Source organism: Corvus brachyrhynchos, unplaced genomic scaffold (assembly GCF_000691975.1).
Source record: "Corvus brachyrhynchos isolate BGI_N302 unplaced genomic scaffold, ASM69197v1 scaffold467, whole genome shotgun sequence".
NCBI lineage: Eukaryota > Metazoa > Chordata > Aves > Passeriformes > Corvidae > Corvus > Corvus brachyrhynchos.
The window spans coordinates 1,491,211-1,511,784 of NW_008239309.1; the positions used below are offsets into that span (position 1 = coordinate 1,491,211).

General features: G+C 36.2%; 1 protein-coding gene across 8 annotated transcripts in view; it reads right to left on the reverse strand.

The window, feature by feature from the left end:
- FCHO2 (FCH domain only 2) overlaps window positions 1-20,574 on the reverse strand; it is an 88,869-nt gene that overhangs the window by 10,072 nt on the left and 58,223 nt on the right. For 2 of the 8 annotated variants that reach the window (XM_017740657.1, XM_017740662.1), the window contains 12 exons: window positions 20,383-20,437; window positions 17,756-17,934; window positions 17,142-17,156; window positions 16,709-16,733; window positions 15,969-16,011; window positions 14,937-15,031; window positions 11,188-11,697; window positions 10,474-10,577; window positions 7,422-7,551; window positions 2,006-2,117; window positions 1,237-1,392; window positions 184-316 (listed from right to left, as the gene is read on the reverse strand). In XM_017740657.1, the coding sequence (XP_017596146.1) occupies window positions 184-316; window positions 1,237-1,392; window positions 2,006-2,117; window positions 7,422-7,551; window positions 10,474-10,577; window positions 11,188-11,697; window positions 14,937-15,031; window positions 15,969-16,011; window positions 16,709-16,733; window positions 17,142-17,156; window positions 17,756-17,934; window positions 20,383-20,437 (1,557 nt within the window). Of the gene's footprint in view, window positions 1-183; window positions 317-1,236; window positions 1,393-2,005; window positions 2,118-7,421; window positions 7,552-10,473; window positions 10,578-11,187; window positions 11,698-14,936; window positions 15,032-15,968; window positions 16,012-16,708; window positions 16,734-17,141; window positions 17,157-17,755; window positions 17,935-20,382; window positions 20,438-20,574 lie in introns of those variants that run through there. The other 6 variants (XM_017740658.1, XM_017740659.1, XM_008638619.2 and 3 more) reach the window with 6 other exon arrangements.

Consider the following 20,574-nt stretch of genomic DNA (forward strand, 5'->3'; position numbering starts at 1 on the left):
AGGAATGTGCTAAGCCTGGGCAGAGTTTATGTATTGTAAGTAGAGACATACCCAGAATTGGTCTAGATGAGGCATGACAGTTCATCTCCATACTGGCAGACAAAGAATAATTATTTTAATTTCTGGGTAGACATCAGATCTGCTGGAATTCCTTAAAAATTCCAAAATGAAAGAAGTGTTTACCTGATACTTTAAAACATCCACATTGTAATAGGATGCAGATGGATTCTGCTCTGATAATTTCTTGAGGTAGACAGTTATAGCTTGCATGTTCATCCAAAAATCCTTAGTACTGGAGTCACTTTGTGACTGATCACTACAAAGAAAGATCACTAATTAGGGGTGAAATATTACACCACTCATACAAAAACACTAGGCATTTTAACCTTTTTTTGCAAAATATGCTTTTTCAGTATAATTCACTTTGTCAGATACAGCTCTGCTAACTTTTCAGTTATAAACTGTCATATCCAACAGTGATTAAACTTAATTTTGTGTGAATCATTCATTACTTTAAGTATGAACTAACAAAATGAAATTAAATAAAAAAGAATACATGCACATGGTTGGATTCATTATTTTAGTAATTTAAAAAATACAGCATTTAAAACCATTTAACTTAGTGTTCAAATAGTATCTTCAATAAATGAAATATAAACTGCTCAGCTGAAACGGATTTCTGTTAAAAAATTCCAGATTTTCTGGTTTGGTTCTTTTTAATAGTATCTTCAAGTGCAATTTCAACAATTACTGTACTTAATCAGCAACCTTTTTTCTTACAAATTCTTCCAAGCATGCTGCTACACATCTGAGAGATAATAATGTAAAGAATCTTAGTGTAATGAGTCAGCTTTAAAATGCACTAGTAGATGGCAAATGAGAGTACATGAATCTCCTACTACTTGTTTTCCATTTAAGCCTACTGTTTCATCATTTAGTTTTACCACTATTACTCCTGTATAAAGAAATTATTTATAAAATACATATAAAAACATAGACACATTTACACATTTTTTATGGCTCCTGTTATACTCAGCACAAGTTTTAAGTCCAGTAATCGCTGAGATTTTTAATAGTGACAGTGGAGAGAACTAAGCTGAACAAGATTAATTCAGAAAATTAAATTATATGTAATTAAATCAACCAGAATGCAAAGAATTCTGATTTACATACACAACAACTCATAATTTACAAATTTTGTAGTTTACAATTACATTGAAAAAAAAAATACAAAACCTGTATACAAGTTGTGCATTTGGAAGAATCTGCTCTAGTTTGCTTGTGTTTTTCACCCTGAAGCAGAGCACAGCAGGAGATGGGTTGCTGGTGAAGACTTTAATAATCCCGCTTGGGAATGATATTGTCATATCCCCAGTAATCTTCACAATACATCTAGAAGAGAATAAAAAGATCAGCTTCATTGCAACTCATAAACTGCCTAGTTATAATACTAATTTTAAAGCAGCCACTGTATTTTTACAATCTGATGAACTGAATTAAAACCAGAAAATCAATCTCAAATGAAGGTAATGTGACTATGTACTGTCACGTTCAACTTGGAAGTAAGATGAAATAAGAAAGAAAAAGCTTTAACTGCTTAAGCATACAGTAGTCTTGGATATTTTTCAGGCTTTGAAAACATGGCACAGCTATGCCTAGGCAAGGCCTAAGTAGCATAGCAATGGAGGTGACAGGGAATGAGTGCTTTCAGCTGCACAAAATTACATGTAACACCTACCTGACAATGACAAAAATCCTTGTAATTCTCAGTGCTCTCACTGAACACATTTTTGTAAAGCAGGTATATCTGAACTTCTGGCAGGACGCAGGCCATTACAGAGCAATAAGCCACTGTTATACCCATAGTCATTTATACCCAGTGCAAAAAACCCTTTGAATTCCCCTTCTAATGCATACTCATTCCCCCCCACAGTATGAAACATAGACCCAGTGGCTTTTCTTATTGTAACTCATTACATTTAATACAATTCACTATTTAACTAACTTTGTGGGATCTGCTCCTTTAAAGTAGGCGTTAACAGATTCAGTAAGGGCTACTGCAACAGGCAAGGTGTCCTGGTTTCCAAGGCTGACGGGGCTGGGACCACGTGAAACACCTAGAATACATACAGTGTATAGATTTAATTTTCAAAAAGCTTAGTAGATTTCAGAATGGTTGACTACATCTGTAATTTTCACATGAGCTTACACCAAGGTCACAGTACCATCTGAGGTATTACTTGAAAAGTGTAGAAATACACTTAGTACAGTACATAGTACAGTACAATCCTAGCAAAACGCTGCTTAGCAGCCTAAGGACACAGGCCTATTGGTATGACATCATGTAAACAGACACAAGGAAATACATGAGACAGAAGAACACTGCACTGAAATGGCTACTGCTGGGAGTGAAGTCAACAGACCCAAAGCAAATTGACTAGAATGCTTTAAAAAAATCCCTACTGTATGCTTTTTGTATGGACAAATGTATGATAAAATGGTCACAGAAATACAAATAATTCACTTACAGTAAAAATGAACTTAAATGTAAATTCATCAATATTACCCCACGTAAGTGAACTCTTGAACATTCTTTTAACTTTTGCAGCCAACAGACATAGCAATTCCCAAGCAGAAATCGGTGGAGAAGTCTTCAATTGCTGCTTGCACCAACACAACACAATTCCAATATGGAGCTATAAAAATCAACTAAGACCTCATGCTAAGGCTTCTGAAACGCGCATATCCAGTTGATGAAACATGTTGTCATAGGATTTCACTTTTCACAAATTTTCTATGTGTATGGGATATAAAAGACAATACTGGAAGTTCCTTCTTTTTTTCTTAGTGCAGCAGTGTAGTAGATATAGCATCTTACTATGGTTTTTTCTACATGCAGAAATTGTCTGTATCACATAGTATTATCTACCACAAAGGAAGCACAATCTTCATCTTTTAATAAGCAAATTGAAAAATTTCTCTTTTATACTGTAAAGCAGAGACAAAATGCTTGTGTACAATATTGCTCACGGCAAATTAAACCTATTTAAGTGGCTGTGCTTTCTGAGCTCTTTCAGAAGCAAAAAGGAAGCTGGGGCCTTGTTCTTCACAGAACACCTAATACCTCATATTAGACCTTAAATTAAGAGATAAGTGAATGAAGTAGTGACATAGCAAAAGACACAAGCTGGTCTAATTCTGCTACTTCATACCTCCCTCTCCATTACAATTTCTCGCATAAGGTAGTAAAATGTTCAGAATGCTTCACAGTACCATGAAAACATTTGTGCAACACTTAGGCCTCCTTAGATCCAAACAATCTATTTGCAATTGTTGAAAATCAAAAATTCTTAAATGAACTAATTATTATGATTCTGGCTACAAACCACTGATTTATTAAATTTTTTCAGTATGAACAGTAGGTTGTTTTTCTTTATTCTTTCAGACAATACATAGATCATGATTCCAAAGTTTTTTCTCTCCTTGAAAACTACCAACAAAAGCTGTGATTCTCAATAGTCTCAGGATTCTAGAAATCATTATTTCAAGAAGCAAATGTGCAATAAAATAATGAGTTATCAATTACTAGAAATTCTGTTTGGTGAAATACTGAACTCCAGAATTATTCTTCACTAAAGCCAAAGTGTACATTCAATGTGTACACTTTGTGGCACGACAGTCGCTGAGCTGTTTTAATGTCTTTTTCAGACAATTAACTAAAAAACAACAAACATCTTTAGAGGAGATAGGATTATATTATTATAGGTGTATAAATTATTTTTAAATCTTCTACTTAACGGCCTTATGTACATTTTTATAGCAGTATTTGAAAAATTATGCAGAGTAATGCACATATATTCATTGTATTCCTATTGGTAAAAGACAAATATTTTTTTCTTGACTGAAGAGTGAAATTTATTAGAAATAATAACACTATTTTTACTTTATTTTAGGGAACACCACGGCAAATACATATGTATAGATATTTCTTTGAGACCTATTTAGGGAACTACAAATGAGATCTCTCCTCTCTTGTTTGCTCTGCTCCTACTGTTCATCACCCTTTGACTCAAAAATCTATGCATTCTCCTAGAAACCAATAAGCTGAATAAATAAATAAATTACTATACATTCAACAAGGCCCAGTGCTGGGTCCCGCCTCTGGGTCACAACAACCCCAGGCAGTGCCACAGGCTGGGGCAGAGTGGCTGCAAAGCTGCCCACAGGAAAAGGACCTGGTGCCAGCAGCTGAACATGAGCCAGGGTGTGCCCAGGTGGCCAAGAAGGCCAATGGCATCCTGGCCTGTACCAGCAACAGTGTGGCCAGCAGGACCCGGGCAGGGATTGTTCCCCTGTACTCAGCATTGGTGAGGCCGCACTCGAGTGCTGTGTCCAGTTTTGAGCCCCTCAGTTCAGGGAAGACACTGAGGTGCTGGAGCATGTCTGGAGAAGGGCAATGAAGCAAGGAAGAGGTCTGGAGATTAAGTCATTTGAGAAACAGCTGAAGGAGTTCAGGACATTTAGCCTGGAGAAAAGGAGGCTCAGGGAGGGCCTTATCACTCTCTACAGCTCCCTGATAGGAGGGTGTAGGAAGGTAGGGGACAGTCTCTTCTCTCAGGCAATCAGCAATAGGAAAAGAGGAGAGGGGAGATTCAGGTTGCTCAATAGGAAGAATTTCTTCACTTAGAATAGGCTGCCCAGGGAGGTGGTGGAGTCACCATCCCTGGAGGTGTTCAAGAAATGACTGGATTGCTTAGTGCTGTGGTTTAGTTGACAAGGTGGTGATCGGTCAACAGCTGGACTTGATGATCTTGGAGGTCTTTTCCCAACCTTCATGATTCCATCATTCTAGCATATGAACTAGATATGAACAAAGATAACTACTTATCCTGATGCTGAAAGTCATAGTTTTGTTGCCTTGCTGCTGAAAGTACAATTCAATGCAGCAACATTCAGCTTCAGGACTTTCTATATCTGCTGTGAGGTCTCAGATGGAAGGGACATAACAGAGATGCATGAAGGTGTCCTCACTTCATCTCAGGCTGCAGCCCAGATCAAGGCTCCAGTTCTAGCACCTTTGACAGGAATGGCAAAACTGGCTTAAATGCCATGCCGTCTGCCTCAGCCTCACAACCACTACCAGCCCCTGAGCTGTGCTGATACAAGAGCTAGTGACATAACCATGCAAATGGTTGCATTGACACTCAAGGTGCAGACCAAAACTGCAGAACAAAAGACTGCATCATTGGTCATAAAAAGGGCAGATGAATAAAGCTGATCAAATGGTTTTAGTTCAGTTAAGGAACAAAGATCCAGACAATTTTAATATTAGCTAAACAGCTGTCATGAAAATAAAATTTATTTTAAAACGTACTACCTTTATTATGTCTGTCTTCTAAGATTTGAATTCGATGTAAATATAGAAACATTTTTACCTACTTGTGTTAGGAGAAAAAGGATTATCAAAATAAAAGTATATTCACTTCACTTGAAAGAAAGTAATAATGACAAACTGAAGAAGCAAGGCCAAGTGCCAGCTTTTTATGAAGCAGAGAAGTGCATAGACAGAAGATAACATTATATAAAAGTGCTTATATCAAGTTTTGGTGATTTCAGCAACATACAACTTGTTATGTAGTTGAGATTTGAAGAAACTTGTATGTGCCAGATACCAGAAATATCTGGAGAAACTTGTTTCAAAAGAAATACAATTTTATTAGATATCACGTATTAGGATGATTAGTTAAGACATAAATGTGCTTTGAGTACAATACCTGGTGGTGTCTCACAAAGCTTTTCAATTGTAGGAAGATTTCGAATCAAAATATCATCGTCTATTACATTTAAATGAAACAAAACATTGCAAGAAAACAAAGTATTTCAAGCAAAAATAGATGTTAAAAATTAATCTTTAAAAAATACTTTGCAAATTAAATTAAGGCTAAAGTGTAAAAGAAAAACTCAGTTATGCACGCCTTAAAGTTCACTTGGAAAAAGATAATTATAGAGTCAATTCTCCATTATTCAGAACAAATGGGGTAAGGGGAACACTGGATTGTGCAAATGTCAAAAGAATACAGAATGTATTGCAGACTATAACCTCATCCCCCAAAGTATATCAGCTTTGTGCACTGCCCTTCCCATTTTCCCAGGACTATTTAATTCATACAGTCAGTGCAGATGAAACTGGTCTTATTTATTTTTCCTAGGCTGCAATAATAACCACATCAAATCTCAGTGTCAGCACACACCTCCTTACCTCCTGCCTCACCTCATGATTTCACTCTGCCACTGTTTCCAACAACATAGACACATATCCCCAGAGCTGGGAATATTGATGCTCTTGCCACCAATTTTTGGTTCCTCGACACCAGAGCTGAGACCTGAGGATGTCAGCCTGGATAGACTCTTGCAACCAAAATATCAGTTGTGTTTCTGTGATGCTTCTCAGCATTTGTGAAACTGGTGAACATTGAACTGTAAGAGCTAAGGTTGGGCAAAACTCAGTAGCTTTGCACAGGGTGGAAACAACTCCACTTCAGAACTCCCACTAGGTGCTGCAGAGGTGCTCTTCTGAGCTGCTGAGTGAGGAATCCTTGGCATCAATAACATTTGCAGATAACTGAATGATAACTTGACAACTTGATTTAACTTGTGACTAAAGGTGTAACAGTGTTCAGGAATTAAAGAATTCAACTCTGCTAAATAAACAAGTTAAAACATCTCAAGCCCTGCCCTCCCCAAACTAACAAAATACCCCATCTAATTAAAAAAACTCCGATGTCTCCTTTTGACTTGTTATAATCAAATATCAAAACAGAAGGACCTCCCTTTAAAAACAAGAAAAAACCTTCTGAAATTAGTGGCAACACATGAAGACTAATTTGCTTTTCATCTTTATCTTTCTTGTTTAACTGTTTTGCTTTTACTGAACATTCACTTAGCTTACATTCTTAACTAACTTAAAGAAAAAGATGCATTAGATTTATTTTTTGGAAACTGCAATTATGGAACAACAAACAAAATTAAAAGAACATTAAAGAACTCAATTTTGTGAACATTTGTATTCATTCAAATTTTCAGTATCTCTAAGTATTTCTGCACATATACAACAACATCTTCTGAACAAATATATGATAACATGCTGTATTTGATGGATATACAAGCATACCAAGTAAGAATTCACGGAGTGTTAATTGTGAATAATATTTCCCTAGAGAAAATGCCATAATTGGATCTATGGTCTAATCTAATTTAATTCACTTTCCTGCGTCTCAGTGTCATTTGGAAGCAGATATTGCAAAGGATGCTCCAAGTACCTAGACTCGCATATGAAACAACTAACTCCAACAAATGGTTCTTGTAACAGGTGCTGAGTTATCCTATTCCTAAAGTAAGATTAAATGGTTAATTAAACTTACCAACTGTAGGTGTGTTTGCTGCACTAAGGGAAGCAGAAGAGGATATAGAAGAAATGCTCTCTGCACGTGCCAAAGGAGCTGCTGGAGGTGGACTTGAGTTAGAGGTCAATGGAGGGCTGAAAGGCCTAGGCTGAAAAAAGAGATTACAAGAATATAACACAAAGTGGTTTTAAAGAGATGAAAAAAACCTTTGTAAATAGAAAAGTTCTTATTTCATGCCCCAATCAATTTCACAGTGTTTCTCAACATAGTTTATTTAATGTTTTACCCTAGTTTTTAGTGTAAAACAGAGAACCTACATTGTCCATTGGAGTAAATTAAATTATTTCATAGATGATAATTTTTTTTGACAGAGTAGTCAAGTCTAATATTTTTAATTATGCAGCAGCCTGTCAATAATAATAATATAACACAGTATCAGAAACTAAGACTACAGCCCTGTGTATGTGTGGCAAACATGGATTTAGAGAGCTAAAGCAGAGCTGCTAATGAATTGGAAGTGAGAGCAGCACAGGGCAACTAAAACAGTTGTGACTAGCGTACAGGAGTGAGAGAGGAACAGGCTGTAGGACCAGGGTTTTTTCAGCCCAGAGAACAGACGCCTAAGAAGAGATTTATTAGCAGTCTCTTACTAGGTAAAAAGGGGCACACAAAGAAGTCTGAGTCAGGCTCTTTTAAGAGACCAAGAGCTACAGAGGAGAAATTTCAGCTGGACTTTGGGAAAAATTCCTTCTTGCAACCTTGTGGTGAAATCCTGAGACAGGCTGCCAGACTGGCAGACTGTAAAATCTCCCACTTTCGAGATTTTCAAAACTCAGCATGTGCCTGAGCAACCTGATACTATTTTGAAGTCAGTCCTTTTTTGAGCAGGTTGGCCTAGAGAACTTAAAAGTCTCTTCCATGCTAAATCTCTGGATGGTTTTAGGATACGCTTAACTGTTAAGGTATTTAAGTAATGATCACGCTGGGATTAACCTATCTGAAATGTTTAGAAACCCCCTAAGCATCATTTTGGCAGGATAACTGTAGAATCCCAGAAGATAAGGGGCTAATGTGTATGTCTGAAACACTGATAGCTGGATGGCTGTAGAGCCAACCAAGGATTGCTGGTAATAACTCACAAAGATTGTTGATAATGATCAAGGACCATTGATAATTATCAAGGACTGTTGGTAATAACCAAGGACTGTTGGTACTAATAGACAAGGCCTGCTGGTAATAACCAAAGATTGTTGTTAATAACAAAGGACTGTTGGTACCAACAGATGAGGTCTGCTGGTAATAACCGAGGACGGTTGGTAATAACAAACAGAAATAACAAGATGTGGCTGGAGAAGGGGCTATGCAGTGGTAGGCAGCACTTTTCCAGGACAAACATCCTCTTATGGCTCCTGCAGATAAACACAAGTACAGGAACAGCTCAAGTGCAGGAATGAGACAGAGAAGTGGGAATGGACTGTAGAGGGGGATCAAGACCACCCAAGGGCCCCAAAGCCCTCTGACTCAGTTCCAGAAAGGTCTGAAAGATGAACTGTGCATGATAACTGATTTGCATAGAAAGTGAGAAACTTAGCTCCAGGGTGGGGAAAACCTGTCTATAAAAAGGTACCCCCACCAAGCCTGGGTGATACCCCCAGAACACCCCATCAGCTGAACCAACACTGGAACCAGGATCGGTGATCTCTTCTTCTCCCTTTCTCTCCCTCTCTTCCTGTTTAATAAATATGTTCTTTTGTCTCTTCCTTTTTTATTCTACCTTTTTATCCAGAACCCACTGTCATGTGCATATATTGTAGGTCAGGAACTAACATACCAATTTCCATGCCAAGTGCATACTTTAATAATAAAGCTTCGTGAGTTTTGTGGACCCTCTGACTTTAGCCATTCCTTTCGACCACTAGTATTTGTGAATCTTGGGTGTTTCCTTCCCCCTAAGGGCAGGATGTCACTGTAACTTTTTTTCCCCCATTCTATTGCACTTGTTGGCTTTGATAGAGAGTATGAGAATTGCAAAAGGAGTTGACATAATGAAGACAAATGACAACCTTCTACTTGTATCCAGATAATAGCCAATTTCTAAAGCAACAGTATAAAATGAATATAGCTTTGTTCAGGATCATACTTTACAGCAGAACAGTACCAGATAATTTCTATTTAATTATGATGACATGAAGAACAGATTCCTTGGGCTAAGAGCAATTACTACAATTCTGTATTGGAAAGAGAAATAATTTCAAAATTAACTCTGTTCTGATCCTACAGAAAAGCAAAACAGTTTGAAAATGTTTTGTCAGTTTTGTCAAAGCATACAATGAGAATTTTGTTTATAACAAGAATATGGTGAAAATATCTTGCTACTTTGAAGGACAATAAGAGGATTTTACCACAGGCGCATTTTTCCCAGTCAGTAAGTCAAGTGAAATCTGCAGAATACTAATATTTACAGAGGAAATTAAGCATGGCCAAGACTGATAGGCTGTTTGGGTACTTGCATTCTTTACCACATTCCTTATCGGCAAGTGAATCTGCACTACAGGCACATGCAGGCAGCGCACAACCTCTCACTACCCTCATGGGTAACTGCTGTGATCTACCACCTCCCTTCTCCACAAACCAGCAAGGGAGGGAGAAGTCACAACAGGACTACTTTTGTCAATACATGACTGAAAAAAACCCACTCATTTCCCAAAGATTTGGTGATATCCCTAAATCAAAGGAGGTTTGTTAAAAACTTCACTAGTACTTCTACATTTTGAAAACCTCGATCTTTGCATGCACCATCTTTCATTATCAAATTACTGATTTGCTCAATTAAAAACACTCAGCTGAAGCAAAAATTATGGTTTGGACCTTTGTATTGTGTTAATAATTATCTGTCGTAATAAGATTATTATTATAAACTATTACCATGCCTATTTGGCAATGTTGAAAATCTGCTTATATGATTCCTTGAACATAGGCTGGAAAGTAACTTCACTGTAACAGTGTAAACAAATGGTGTATCTGGAATCAAGTCAAAATGGCAAATAAAAAATTAATAATCAGTACATACTATTTCATTAATCCCACTAAGTTTCCCAGTAGACAGCTTTGGTCTTGAAGCAGGCCTTGGTGGGGGTACAATGGTGCCCACAGAAAGAGGAGTGGTGGGCCTCGCTGAAAGAAAGTAAATTTAACAAAATAAATATTACAAAGATCACACTGGACATAAATATTTTTTTACTTGAGCAGAATATCTGGAAGTGATATTTTTATTAGAAGTTCCTATTTTACAAGTGCTATGTTTTAAGAGTTACCACAAATCATAGGTGCTTTTAAAATAGTGCCATGTGATAACCTGAAAAGTGACTCTAAAAACAGCATCATGGGCTTTCTCATTGCTCTCAAGTGATTTTATACCAACCACTCTTGGAAGCTTGTATGTAAAAAGAATTGTTTTGCAAATGCAATTACTTAATCTCTGTGATCTCACTGCTGCCTGACATTCCACAAAAATACATTCCCATTTCTAGAAAAACAACACTGCATAGTTAAAAGAAAGCAATGCCTTTAAATGAATAATATGAATTTTCTTCATATTTCAAGCTGAATATTTACTTCACAGTCCCAACTGGTATTAACAAGCAGTTTAGTACATTCTAAGTAAGAAGATGAGTTAATTTTAACATCAGTTGAGCAATAATAACAAAAAGAAAAATGAGTCCAAAGCTTGCTTTTTGGAGTCAGTTATTAGCAGAGAGCAGTACAGAATGCATGCTTGGCATACCCTTATTTGTATGAGCACAAGAAGACACTAAACTATAGTCCAGTAGTGCTGAAGATGATGCAGAAGATACTTCAGCAGCAGTGCCAGTTTCTTCAATGAATAATTGTTCATGGCATATAGAGTTATTGAAAAGGTCACTTTGATCCTCAGAAGCACAGCTGTTGGAAGAATTCCCAAGCAAAGCAGAAGAGGCAAGGCAGGCATTTTCAGTTTTAAAATGCAATCTTTGGGGCTCCTTCTTGTCTGTGCTTGTGTGTCTAATAGTAAGAAGTTCATCAGCAAAGAAAATCCACTGACTCTGAGACCGTGAAAAACAGGATAAAGTACTGGTACTCCCTGATGGCGCTGCTGTAACACCAGATTTGCACAAAGTGCTAATGGTAAAGTCTGGTGAGGATGGGCTTGTAGACCCAGAATCTGTCTGGTGTCCAAGCAAAAACTGAGATACTCTACACCCAGGCAAATCAGTGGTAGATGAGGAGGAGCTCCTATTGTGCTCTGTTAGGGTAGCTGAAGGAAAAGGGAAGAATTGAAACTAGGACTGACAATGAAAAGATTAAAATTTCAATATTCAAAAAAGTATTCAATATCCACTGCACAAGGATTACCAGCCAGCATGAAAAATAACTCCTCTACTAAGCTAACCCCCCCCCCTTACAAATAAAAGAAAGGAAAAAGCCAGTAACATATCATATGTACCTCATTTGTATTGCCAACCATCTCACTTTCCATTTTTTAGTACATAAAAAAATAATTTATTATGTATCTCTCCACTTAAGGCTCTACTTCTCACAGCTTTCCTTATTTCTCTGACTTCCTACCTGTTGCGATTTAATTTTCTCTCATCTTTGTCTTTTCCTTCTTGCATCCTACTCCATTTTTGGTTCCTCTCCACAGCTTTCTGCTTTTAATCTCCTTCAAAGGCATTTAATCAAACCTATCCTGTTCCTTCCAAAGACTTTGATCCTCTTAGTCCTAACATTTGTAATAGGAAGGTCCAACAGATTTGGCTTTCAGGGGAGTGAATGAAGAAAATGCAGGCATGAGATCCAGTCTGATATTTATTCTGTCTCTATCAACCTGTGTCTAGAGAGTAACAATATGGATGAGGCATCATCCACCTCAGTTTTTTTTCCTCTCTCATCCTATAGTCTTCAGACTGCTGAAAAAAGGAGTTTTCCACAAGTATTCCCTGCACTTGCTGTTGCCTGTTGCTCCAGATGACAACAGAAGCAGAAAATGCAAGGTTAGTCAATTCTCAACATCTTGCAGATTGGCAGAGCTAGGAGCAACAGCAGTGACAACCAAAATCAAAAAAAGAGAGAAACACATTTAGAAGTTCAGGTCATAAGTACAGCTGTCCTCTCTACAGTGGCCCTTTTGCCATAAACAAATACATTCTCTAAGTCCACCTAAATGTTAAGAATTTTAACACAGCTTTCCCTTTCTAGCAGATATTTTAACTATGATTCAAAGACTTAAAAATACTACTACAAATCCTATTGAAAAAAAAAGTGATGTTAAGAACTATTTTAAAAGTACATATGGATGAAAATAACAAAGATAACTAAATAGAAGCATTTTTACAGTATCAAGAACTAGCTAAAAAATGTCTGCTGTGTTTGTTCAAGATAACTAAGTTAGCTTAAACTTCTAATAAAGCAAGATTATTCATGGATGACCAAAGATTACTTCAGTGCTGCATAAACCACTGTCTGCTCAAATACCAAGGTAGTTTAAGTGTTCAATGATTAACACAGTTATAAAACAATAGTTAAACAAATGTTTAAACAGTAAGGGACATATACTGTATTCCAAACAACTAATGTATGTAATTTAACTTTTGGATTGAGATTTTTAAAAACTTTAAGCACCATCTTACTACAAACCTTCAAGTCGAAGATAAAACATTGATTTCAAGGAAAATACAATCAGATCAGTTAAGTATTTTTTTAAAAACCTCAGAACTAAGTTGCAAGTTAGTAAGCATTAGAACTCAATTTAAACAACAATATGACCTATATTGATCCAATTGGTTTTTTTGCCCCAAATGCATTAGAAATTTGTCATACTTCGGAACACTTACTTTATATTTAACTCTACAGATTATTTCACAAATGTAAATATTTTAGATAACACCTAGAACAACAATCCTTTAAATAATTCCAGTGAACTGAAGGGCTCTGTGCATAAGCCTCATGGGTATGAGGACTAGGGTAGATGACTTCCTACCAGATATAGCTACAGAGGATATTATGGATCTCTGTCATTATTCATCAACCAGAGACTACTTTCTCCACAGTTCTGCTGCCAGGAGGGACTGTATGAAAATTTCCTAATGTGCTTTAACTTCCCTTGCAGGCACAGCAATAAACACCTGAATACAGCTACAACCACCAACACAACAAGTTAAGTATCCTCTGCCTTTCTCTGCAGACTCCAACACCAGAGCAAAGCTATCAAAACAGAATATTTTAAGAAAGCACCACGTCTTTTCAGAATATTCCAGTAATATATCTGTCTCTAGAATTTAGTCTTAAATGTGTTACCACACATGGTGGATTCACTAGCCAATACTACTGACTAATTATGTAAGTCAGGATGAGAAAATTATGATGAATTCTGTAAGCTGGATTTATTAAAACCGTAAGCTTTAAGAAACACGAGTTTGTAGTGAAAGACGAAGTTCTACTTAGATTCTGAAGTGTTACAAAGCAATGTTGATTGTTGCTAAAAGAACATTACTAAAGCCAAGAAGAAGTAACATGACTTCTTCAGAATTCTCCTATATGTAATCTTCCTTACTGTTCTTCAATCTGCATGATCAAGCACAGAAGAAAACTGCTAGAAGGCCATGATCATGAACAAAGAAGTGAGGACTATTTTTGGAATACAACTACTTCATTAAAAAACATCAGTGGACATACTTCCTTTCTCAGGTGTGTGGGAGGAGAAAAATGTCTACATTAAAAGAAAATTAAGATTTTGGAGTACAGATACACAGCAGGTAGACTGAAAAGAACTATGGAACTATCTTTTGCAAATACTGGGTTTCAGGAAAACCTGCCAGTGTCCTACCAACACTAATATTCTGCAACCCAAAATTCCCATGCAACATAGGCTCTCTCCCCCACCTCCCATACTCCACACACCATTCTTTTCCTTGCAATATCCCTGCTTTCAGGATCTCAGCTTAATTCAAGTCTCAGGCCTGCCATTTTTATCCATCTCCCCTTGGATTATGCCTTCACATCTCCTAACAGAATCATGCTTTCCTACAGGAAACAAGTTTCCCACAGCAAAGCTCTGCAATGCCTTTGTACTACATTGCCCAATCGACTTCCCTGGAAAGAAGAAATCCATCCCTATTCATTGTGCTTTTTTCATTCAGCTTTTCTCACAGTTGCTGCAAAAACCTCCATTTAATCTCCCAGCCCTACCAGCTGAAAAAAAAAGGATTACATTATTGGTGAGCAATTTTTCAGTAAGTATGAGAAGGCAATAAAAAAAGGCAGGAGCAAGACAGAATTTTCCTAAAGAGTCTAGCACTCCCTCTTCCCTCTTGTTTTCTAGCTTGAAAGCCTCATATACTGCATTCTCAGTTGTGTAGTATTTCTAAGACAGTGTACTGCTGTACAAAATTCTATCATTTATGCGTCAAAACAAAGCCCCTCGCAATAACTGAAAAAATGACACCAGAACATCCTGAAATATACGGAGAAAACATTTTCTACTACCAAATATTTTACCTGAGGAGGATGAGGATGCCAAGGAAGCTGAAGAGGAAGATTCAAGAGAAGTGCTGAAGAGTGGATCCCATGCCAGGAAGTCACTGTTCCCCTTTCTATATTAGGAGTTACAATTGGAATAGAAATGAAATATTTATGAAATAAAAAATTTCATAAAAATCATAAACTTCATAGTAGTTTGATAATGTAATAATTATAGAAATCTCAGAATAGTTTGGGTTCGAAGGGATCTTTAAAAATCCTGTTCCAACCATGCTGACATCCACTAGACCAGGTTGTTCAAAGCCCCTTCCAGACTGGCCTTGAACATTTCCAGAGACAAGGCATCCAGAACTTCTCTGAGCGACCTGTTTCCATGTCTCATCACCCTCACAGTAAAGAATTTCTTCCACATATTTAATCTAAAACTACTCTCAGTTTAAAGCCATTCTTCCTAGTCCTAGCACTACATGACCCATGTAAAAAGTCCCTCAATAATATGATAAAAAATTTGACAAATAAGTCTATATTAGTCTTTGCATCTAAAAAGAAAATAATTAAAGTTGCAGGTTGAAGAACTGATTTGCACAAAAGGAGACTATCTTAGCCAACACCTAGGTGCAAATTTGTGTGTGGACATACTTCATAATGTCAGTTAAGTAACTGTAATTTTTGAGACCTATATCTTCAAATTCATTTATTTCAGTGTATATACACATAAGCAATGTATGCAGATCTGTGTAAATTTGGGGTTTGCAATCTGTTCTTTACCATGGAACACTCTTAGACAGAAAATAAATCTGTCTTATTTAGAAACATTGTGTAGCCATGTAATTATAAATATCAACTGAGACAGATCACAATAAATCAAATGTATTAGAAGGGGTAAACAAATGATGGAAACATGCATTGATACACTTAGTCTTATAATGCAATAGAGTTACAACTTAAAACAGGACTCAGCTGTCATTTCCAATGAGTTTCTGAGTATTAGAAAAGTAAGAACAAATTCCTGCAAAACTGCATTTGATAGAATTTTAAATTTGAACTTACTCATTAATTGGAGCAGAAAGTTTTGATTTTGTTAACTCTTCACCTAAGAAAAAGATACAGCATTATCACTAAAACTGTGAAATATAAAATAAAAATTTCATTTTCAATATAAAAAGATAGTTAATATTAATGTTGACACTTCAAAACAAATTACTATTAAAATGGGAAAAAGAAAATTTATTATTTCTGATAACTTAAGTTTAGATATTCCTGAAATACAAGAAGACTACACAGAGCAATGTATTTCATGAGGAAGTAGTGTTTACTTGAAATTTCCTCCTTGGATTGTATTGTTTACATCAATACTGTTCTTCAGCAAATCTGGCCTGGTTTCCCACTGAATGCCCCCTCCGCCCCCCACATAATAGAAGCTAATGCTCTGTCCTCTATGTCGTTATTTTACATCATACACAGAGTGTGCTTTGCTGGTTTGTGGGTCGTACTAAACTTGAGCAAGTGGAAGGGTTTCAGGAACTTGCACTGGAGTTTCTTCCATGGGGTAATCCCCTTTGGCATCTGGATGTGTTCCCCATTACTGTCAGAGACAGGTTCATCTGGTCCCCACAACAGAGAACAGCCAAGTACATAGATAAGAAAGAGGTATATAAAACTAACAAGAGAAAAATTTTGTTCCCTTTATAATACAGATACTTAAGAAGTTTATGTATCCAACAATTAAAAAAAGGAATTTGTTTTCATTCTATGTTAAAAAACTAACAGACTAAAAGATTCACACTTACTGGATGAATTTTGATTCATCTGTGCCTGAAACAGGAAAAAAAGATTAGGAGTAAGTTCTTCTACTGTGAAATAAAGCACTTAATAGTCCCAGAGTTCTTAATTCCACTCAACTTCCTATGAGGTATTTTGCTTTCAATGCCAGGTAAAAACATCATAAGCTTGTGGAAGACCATGGAACATGAGCCTGGACAGAGAAACCAGTGTGCATCTGCCACACCAGTATGAAAACGCAGGAATAAATAGTATAGAGCTGACAAAGGGAGCAGCATTTTAAAACCTCTTTACTGGTTGGGACAGTAAAACAGCTTATATATCTATCACACAGTATAGATGAAACAAAACATTCCTCATGTTTTCCCAACAACTCCCCACGCATACTACACTTACTTGGTTTTAACTAAAAATGCAAATAAAAAGCCGTTCTCTACTTACAGGACTGTGTCTCTGCTTTCAAAATGTGGTGAGAGAAAAAAAAGAAAAATTATTAATATGTTATGCACACTATTCTCCTTAAAATCAGAACCAGTCTTATTCTGATCTGAATCTTGTACTAGCATACTCTAATATTATTTATCATCTGGTGGTATAAAGGATTATTCTGTGAATTGGCAGGATACGTCAATAAAGCTGTACTGCAAATATTACATGTATCTTCATTATAAGATCTGTTTTAAAAAACTTGTATGTTATTGAAAATGAATTAGCAAATTATGTTAAAAGCCATGCTTGGCTAACTCTAAGATGTAATTGAATGTCTTGTGTTGTAATGTAATTGAATGTTGTGGTGGCAACAGCACAAAGACAAGAACTGAGCACTCAAGAGACTCATAGGGAAGTTTAAATACGAGAAAAGTACTTAATGTTATATTGCAGTAAAAAAGTGCAATACAAATACATTGGAATATAAAGTGTACCAAAAATGACCTAGTGCACAAGAAAAAAGGATCATTGAACCTAGAATAAATTCTGAACACTATAATATATGTTTACACGACAGTTTCTTTACCACTTTTCTACACATTAAAAATATGAGGAACAAAACTTACAGATATTGCTGGAGAAAGAGTGATGTTCCCTATAGACACTTTTAATTCATCCAAAGAAGGCATAGTGTATTGAGAGCTGTTATTGGGCTGGACAGGTTTTATTTCCACATGGAACCTCCTGGGTTCATCATCTTCAGAGTCAGAATCACTGGATGAATAGAAATGGTTCTCTTTGGTATGTTTTTCTCAGTTAAGGTGGAAATACCACAAAGTCATCTGCTTAATCTACTTCATAATTATGCTCCACAAAATGCTCATTTAAGTGACCTCTTTGTGCACTTACTTACACCCACAGTCCAAAAATCACAAATCAGAGTTAAAATTTAGGGGTTTATTCCACTTATCTTCATAATGATGATTCTGTTCAGAAAAACATGATGTCATAACTGAAGAATGGCACTACCTGTTATATAACTGAACAACTGCATATTTGAAGGCATGAGGTTAAATTTAAGATTCTAGAGCAGCAACACTTCTGCATGTTCAAATTATAATTTGCAAGACTCCAACAGGGATTCTAACAGACGTATGGAAAATGTAGAAATCTTTTAAACCGAGTGAAGAAAAGCCTAGGTTCTTTAATAAGCAGTGAAATGCCCTTGGTACCTGTACCTAACACTAACAGAGAAGGAAAGAACAGGAGCTACTGTTACCTGCTCCTTTTACAGTGTGGCACTGAAAATTTTACAAGAAAGGATGCCAGAAGGCTGCACAGTAAACTGAACAATATCAACTGCTTAAAGTACTGCCATCTTGGGAAAAAAAGGAATCACAATGACATCTCAGCCTTCAAAATAAGGAAAATGTAACAGCCCTTTATATGCACAGGAGCTGCACTGAAGAAAACTGCATCTGTTTTGGCAAGAAAAACTTGAAAATTTCCCTCTACAGAAATACAAAAGTTTTGTACCACCTGGAAGAACTGTACATATTCTCTAAGTGGCTTCTGTTATTTTGACCTGAAAATATGACAGACATTTGCATTAAATTCCTTCAAACTATTCCCTAACACAGTTTTAAACCTGAACCTTAAAGACATTCCAAACCTACTTCAGCTGAAAGGATCTGAAAGTTGTGGTGAGGAAAAAGCCATATATCTTCATCTGACAGACTACCTGTTCCTTCAAAATGAAGCTATAGAAAAGGTTTCAAAGACAAGTAATTTTAATTTCATCAAAAGATTTCTTGTCCTGAAAATTATCACTGACCATCAAGATTCATTTCGTACAAATAAGACAGTTCTTGTAAAGTGCTTTGCCAATACAGATTTAAGTCAGACTTATTGACTGTCATTATAATTAATGTCCTCCAAAAATTATTTCAAGAGCTCCCATCAACAGAATAAATTTCTAGAGGCTAAGGGAGGAAAAGAGGAAGGGAGCTTGAATCTGTTCAAGATTTTCAGAAGCTGAAGTACTATCTCATTACAGATTGCAAATCACTGATATTTTTCACTGAATGCATGCCTTTTCTCTTGTTTCACAACAAAAAAAGAGATAATAAAAAAAAGGATGTCCAGATGAGTCATTCATTACAAGTATGAATGTTGTTTTCTTCTCTCTCACTTTCAGAAATACATGCAAAGCATGAAGTAATACTCCTCTCAGAACTGGATAAAAGTCTGTCACTCTTATATCACTTTTGTAAATAGGAGATAACGTCAACTGCTTTTGTTGCTACAGGACTCTTCCATGTGGGCATTAGAGGCATATTCTGCAAAGTTGATGAAAACAAAGAAGTTATTATTATGAACTGGCCCACCGCAATGAGCTGTTAACTGCTTAAAAGTTTTTGCAATTTAAGGTAATTTTACAGCCTAAATTCACTTTTCATCTGAAGTACCTAGAAAATTCAGTGAATACATTACCAAAAATTAGCTATCTTGCTAACATACTAGGCTTGCTTAGATCTATGGTAATTATACCCAGCTATTAAGAAGAGCATTCCTCTGTGATGGTAGGGAAAAAAGAGGACAAGAATTTTCCTCCAAAGCAACAGGGGAATGGCAGAGAAAAAATCTTGAGCCTCCATAAATGTGACTCAGAAGAAAATCTATTCTGTATATGAAAGCTACTATTAAAAAGACAGTAAAAGCTAAAAGCACCAGCTGGAAACAGCATGTGGTGTAATGACTTCATTAAGTAACAGAAATTCTATTTCTACACTGCTGGAGCTCCCAATCATCTTAATGGCACTATAAAAAAATGGGAGGGTGCAGGTATAGTACAGATAACCACACCATCCACTTTAAAAAGTTTGCAGACTTTACTTTATAAACTCTCTGAGATCTTTTCAAGGAGAGAGATCTGCATGGAAGATTTTGTTCTGGCTATTTTTTTTCTTTTTATTTTTACTGTCCTTTTAAAGTTTCCTTAAGGGAACTTCTCAGTTCATTATGGTTCCTTTTAAAGAGACCTGATCTAATCTAATCTGTAACATTTAACATGTAACACCACATCTAAGAAAAAATTTGGTTCATTTTACAAAAGATATGAATGTAAGAATACAAGGTTGAAACATAGGCATAAATGTCATTTATCTTTCTTAACTCTTTAGGCAGTACTTCCTCTCTCCAAAGAACTGTAGTAACATCAAATAACTTGGCATAACAATAGTAAAAAGGATATCCTGTGTTGCTTCTGGTTTAATGCTGTATCCTTCATCATCTACATCAGGAAAGTTCTAAAAATAACAACAAAAATTATGCTATTGACAAATAACTAAAAAACAATGTGGTTCTTACATCAGGCTGAATTTTACATCATTGACAACTTAAAATTACAACATTATTCAACATTATTAGTTATCTGAAGTTACGA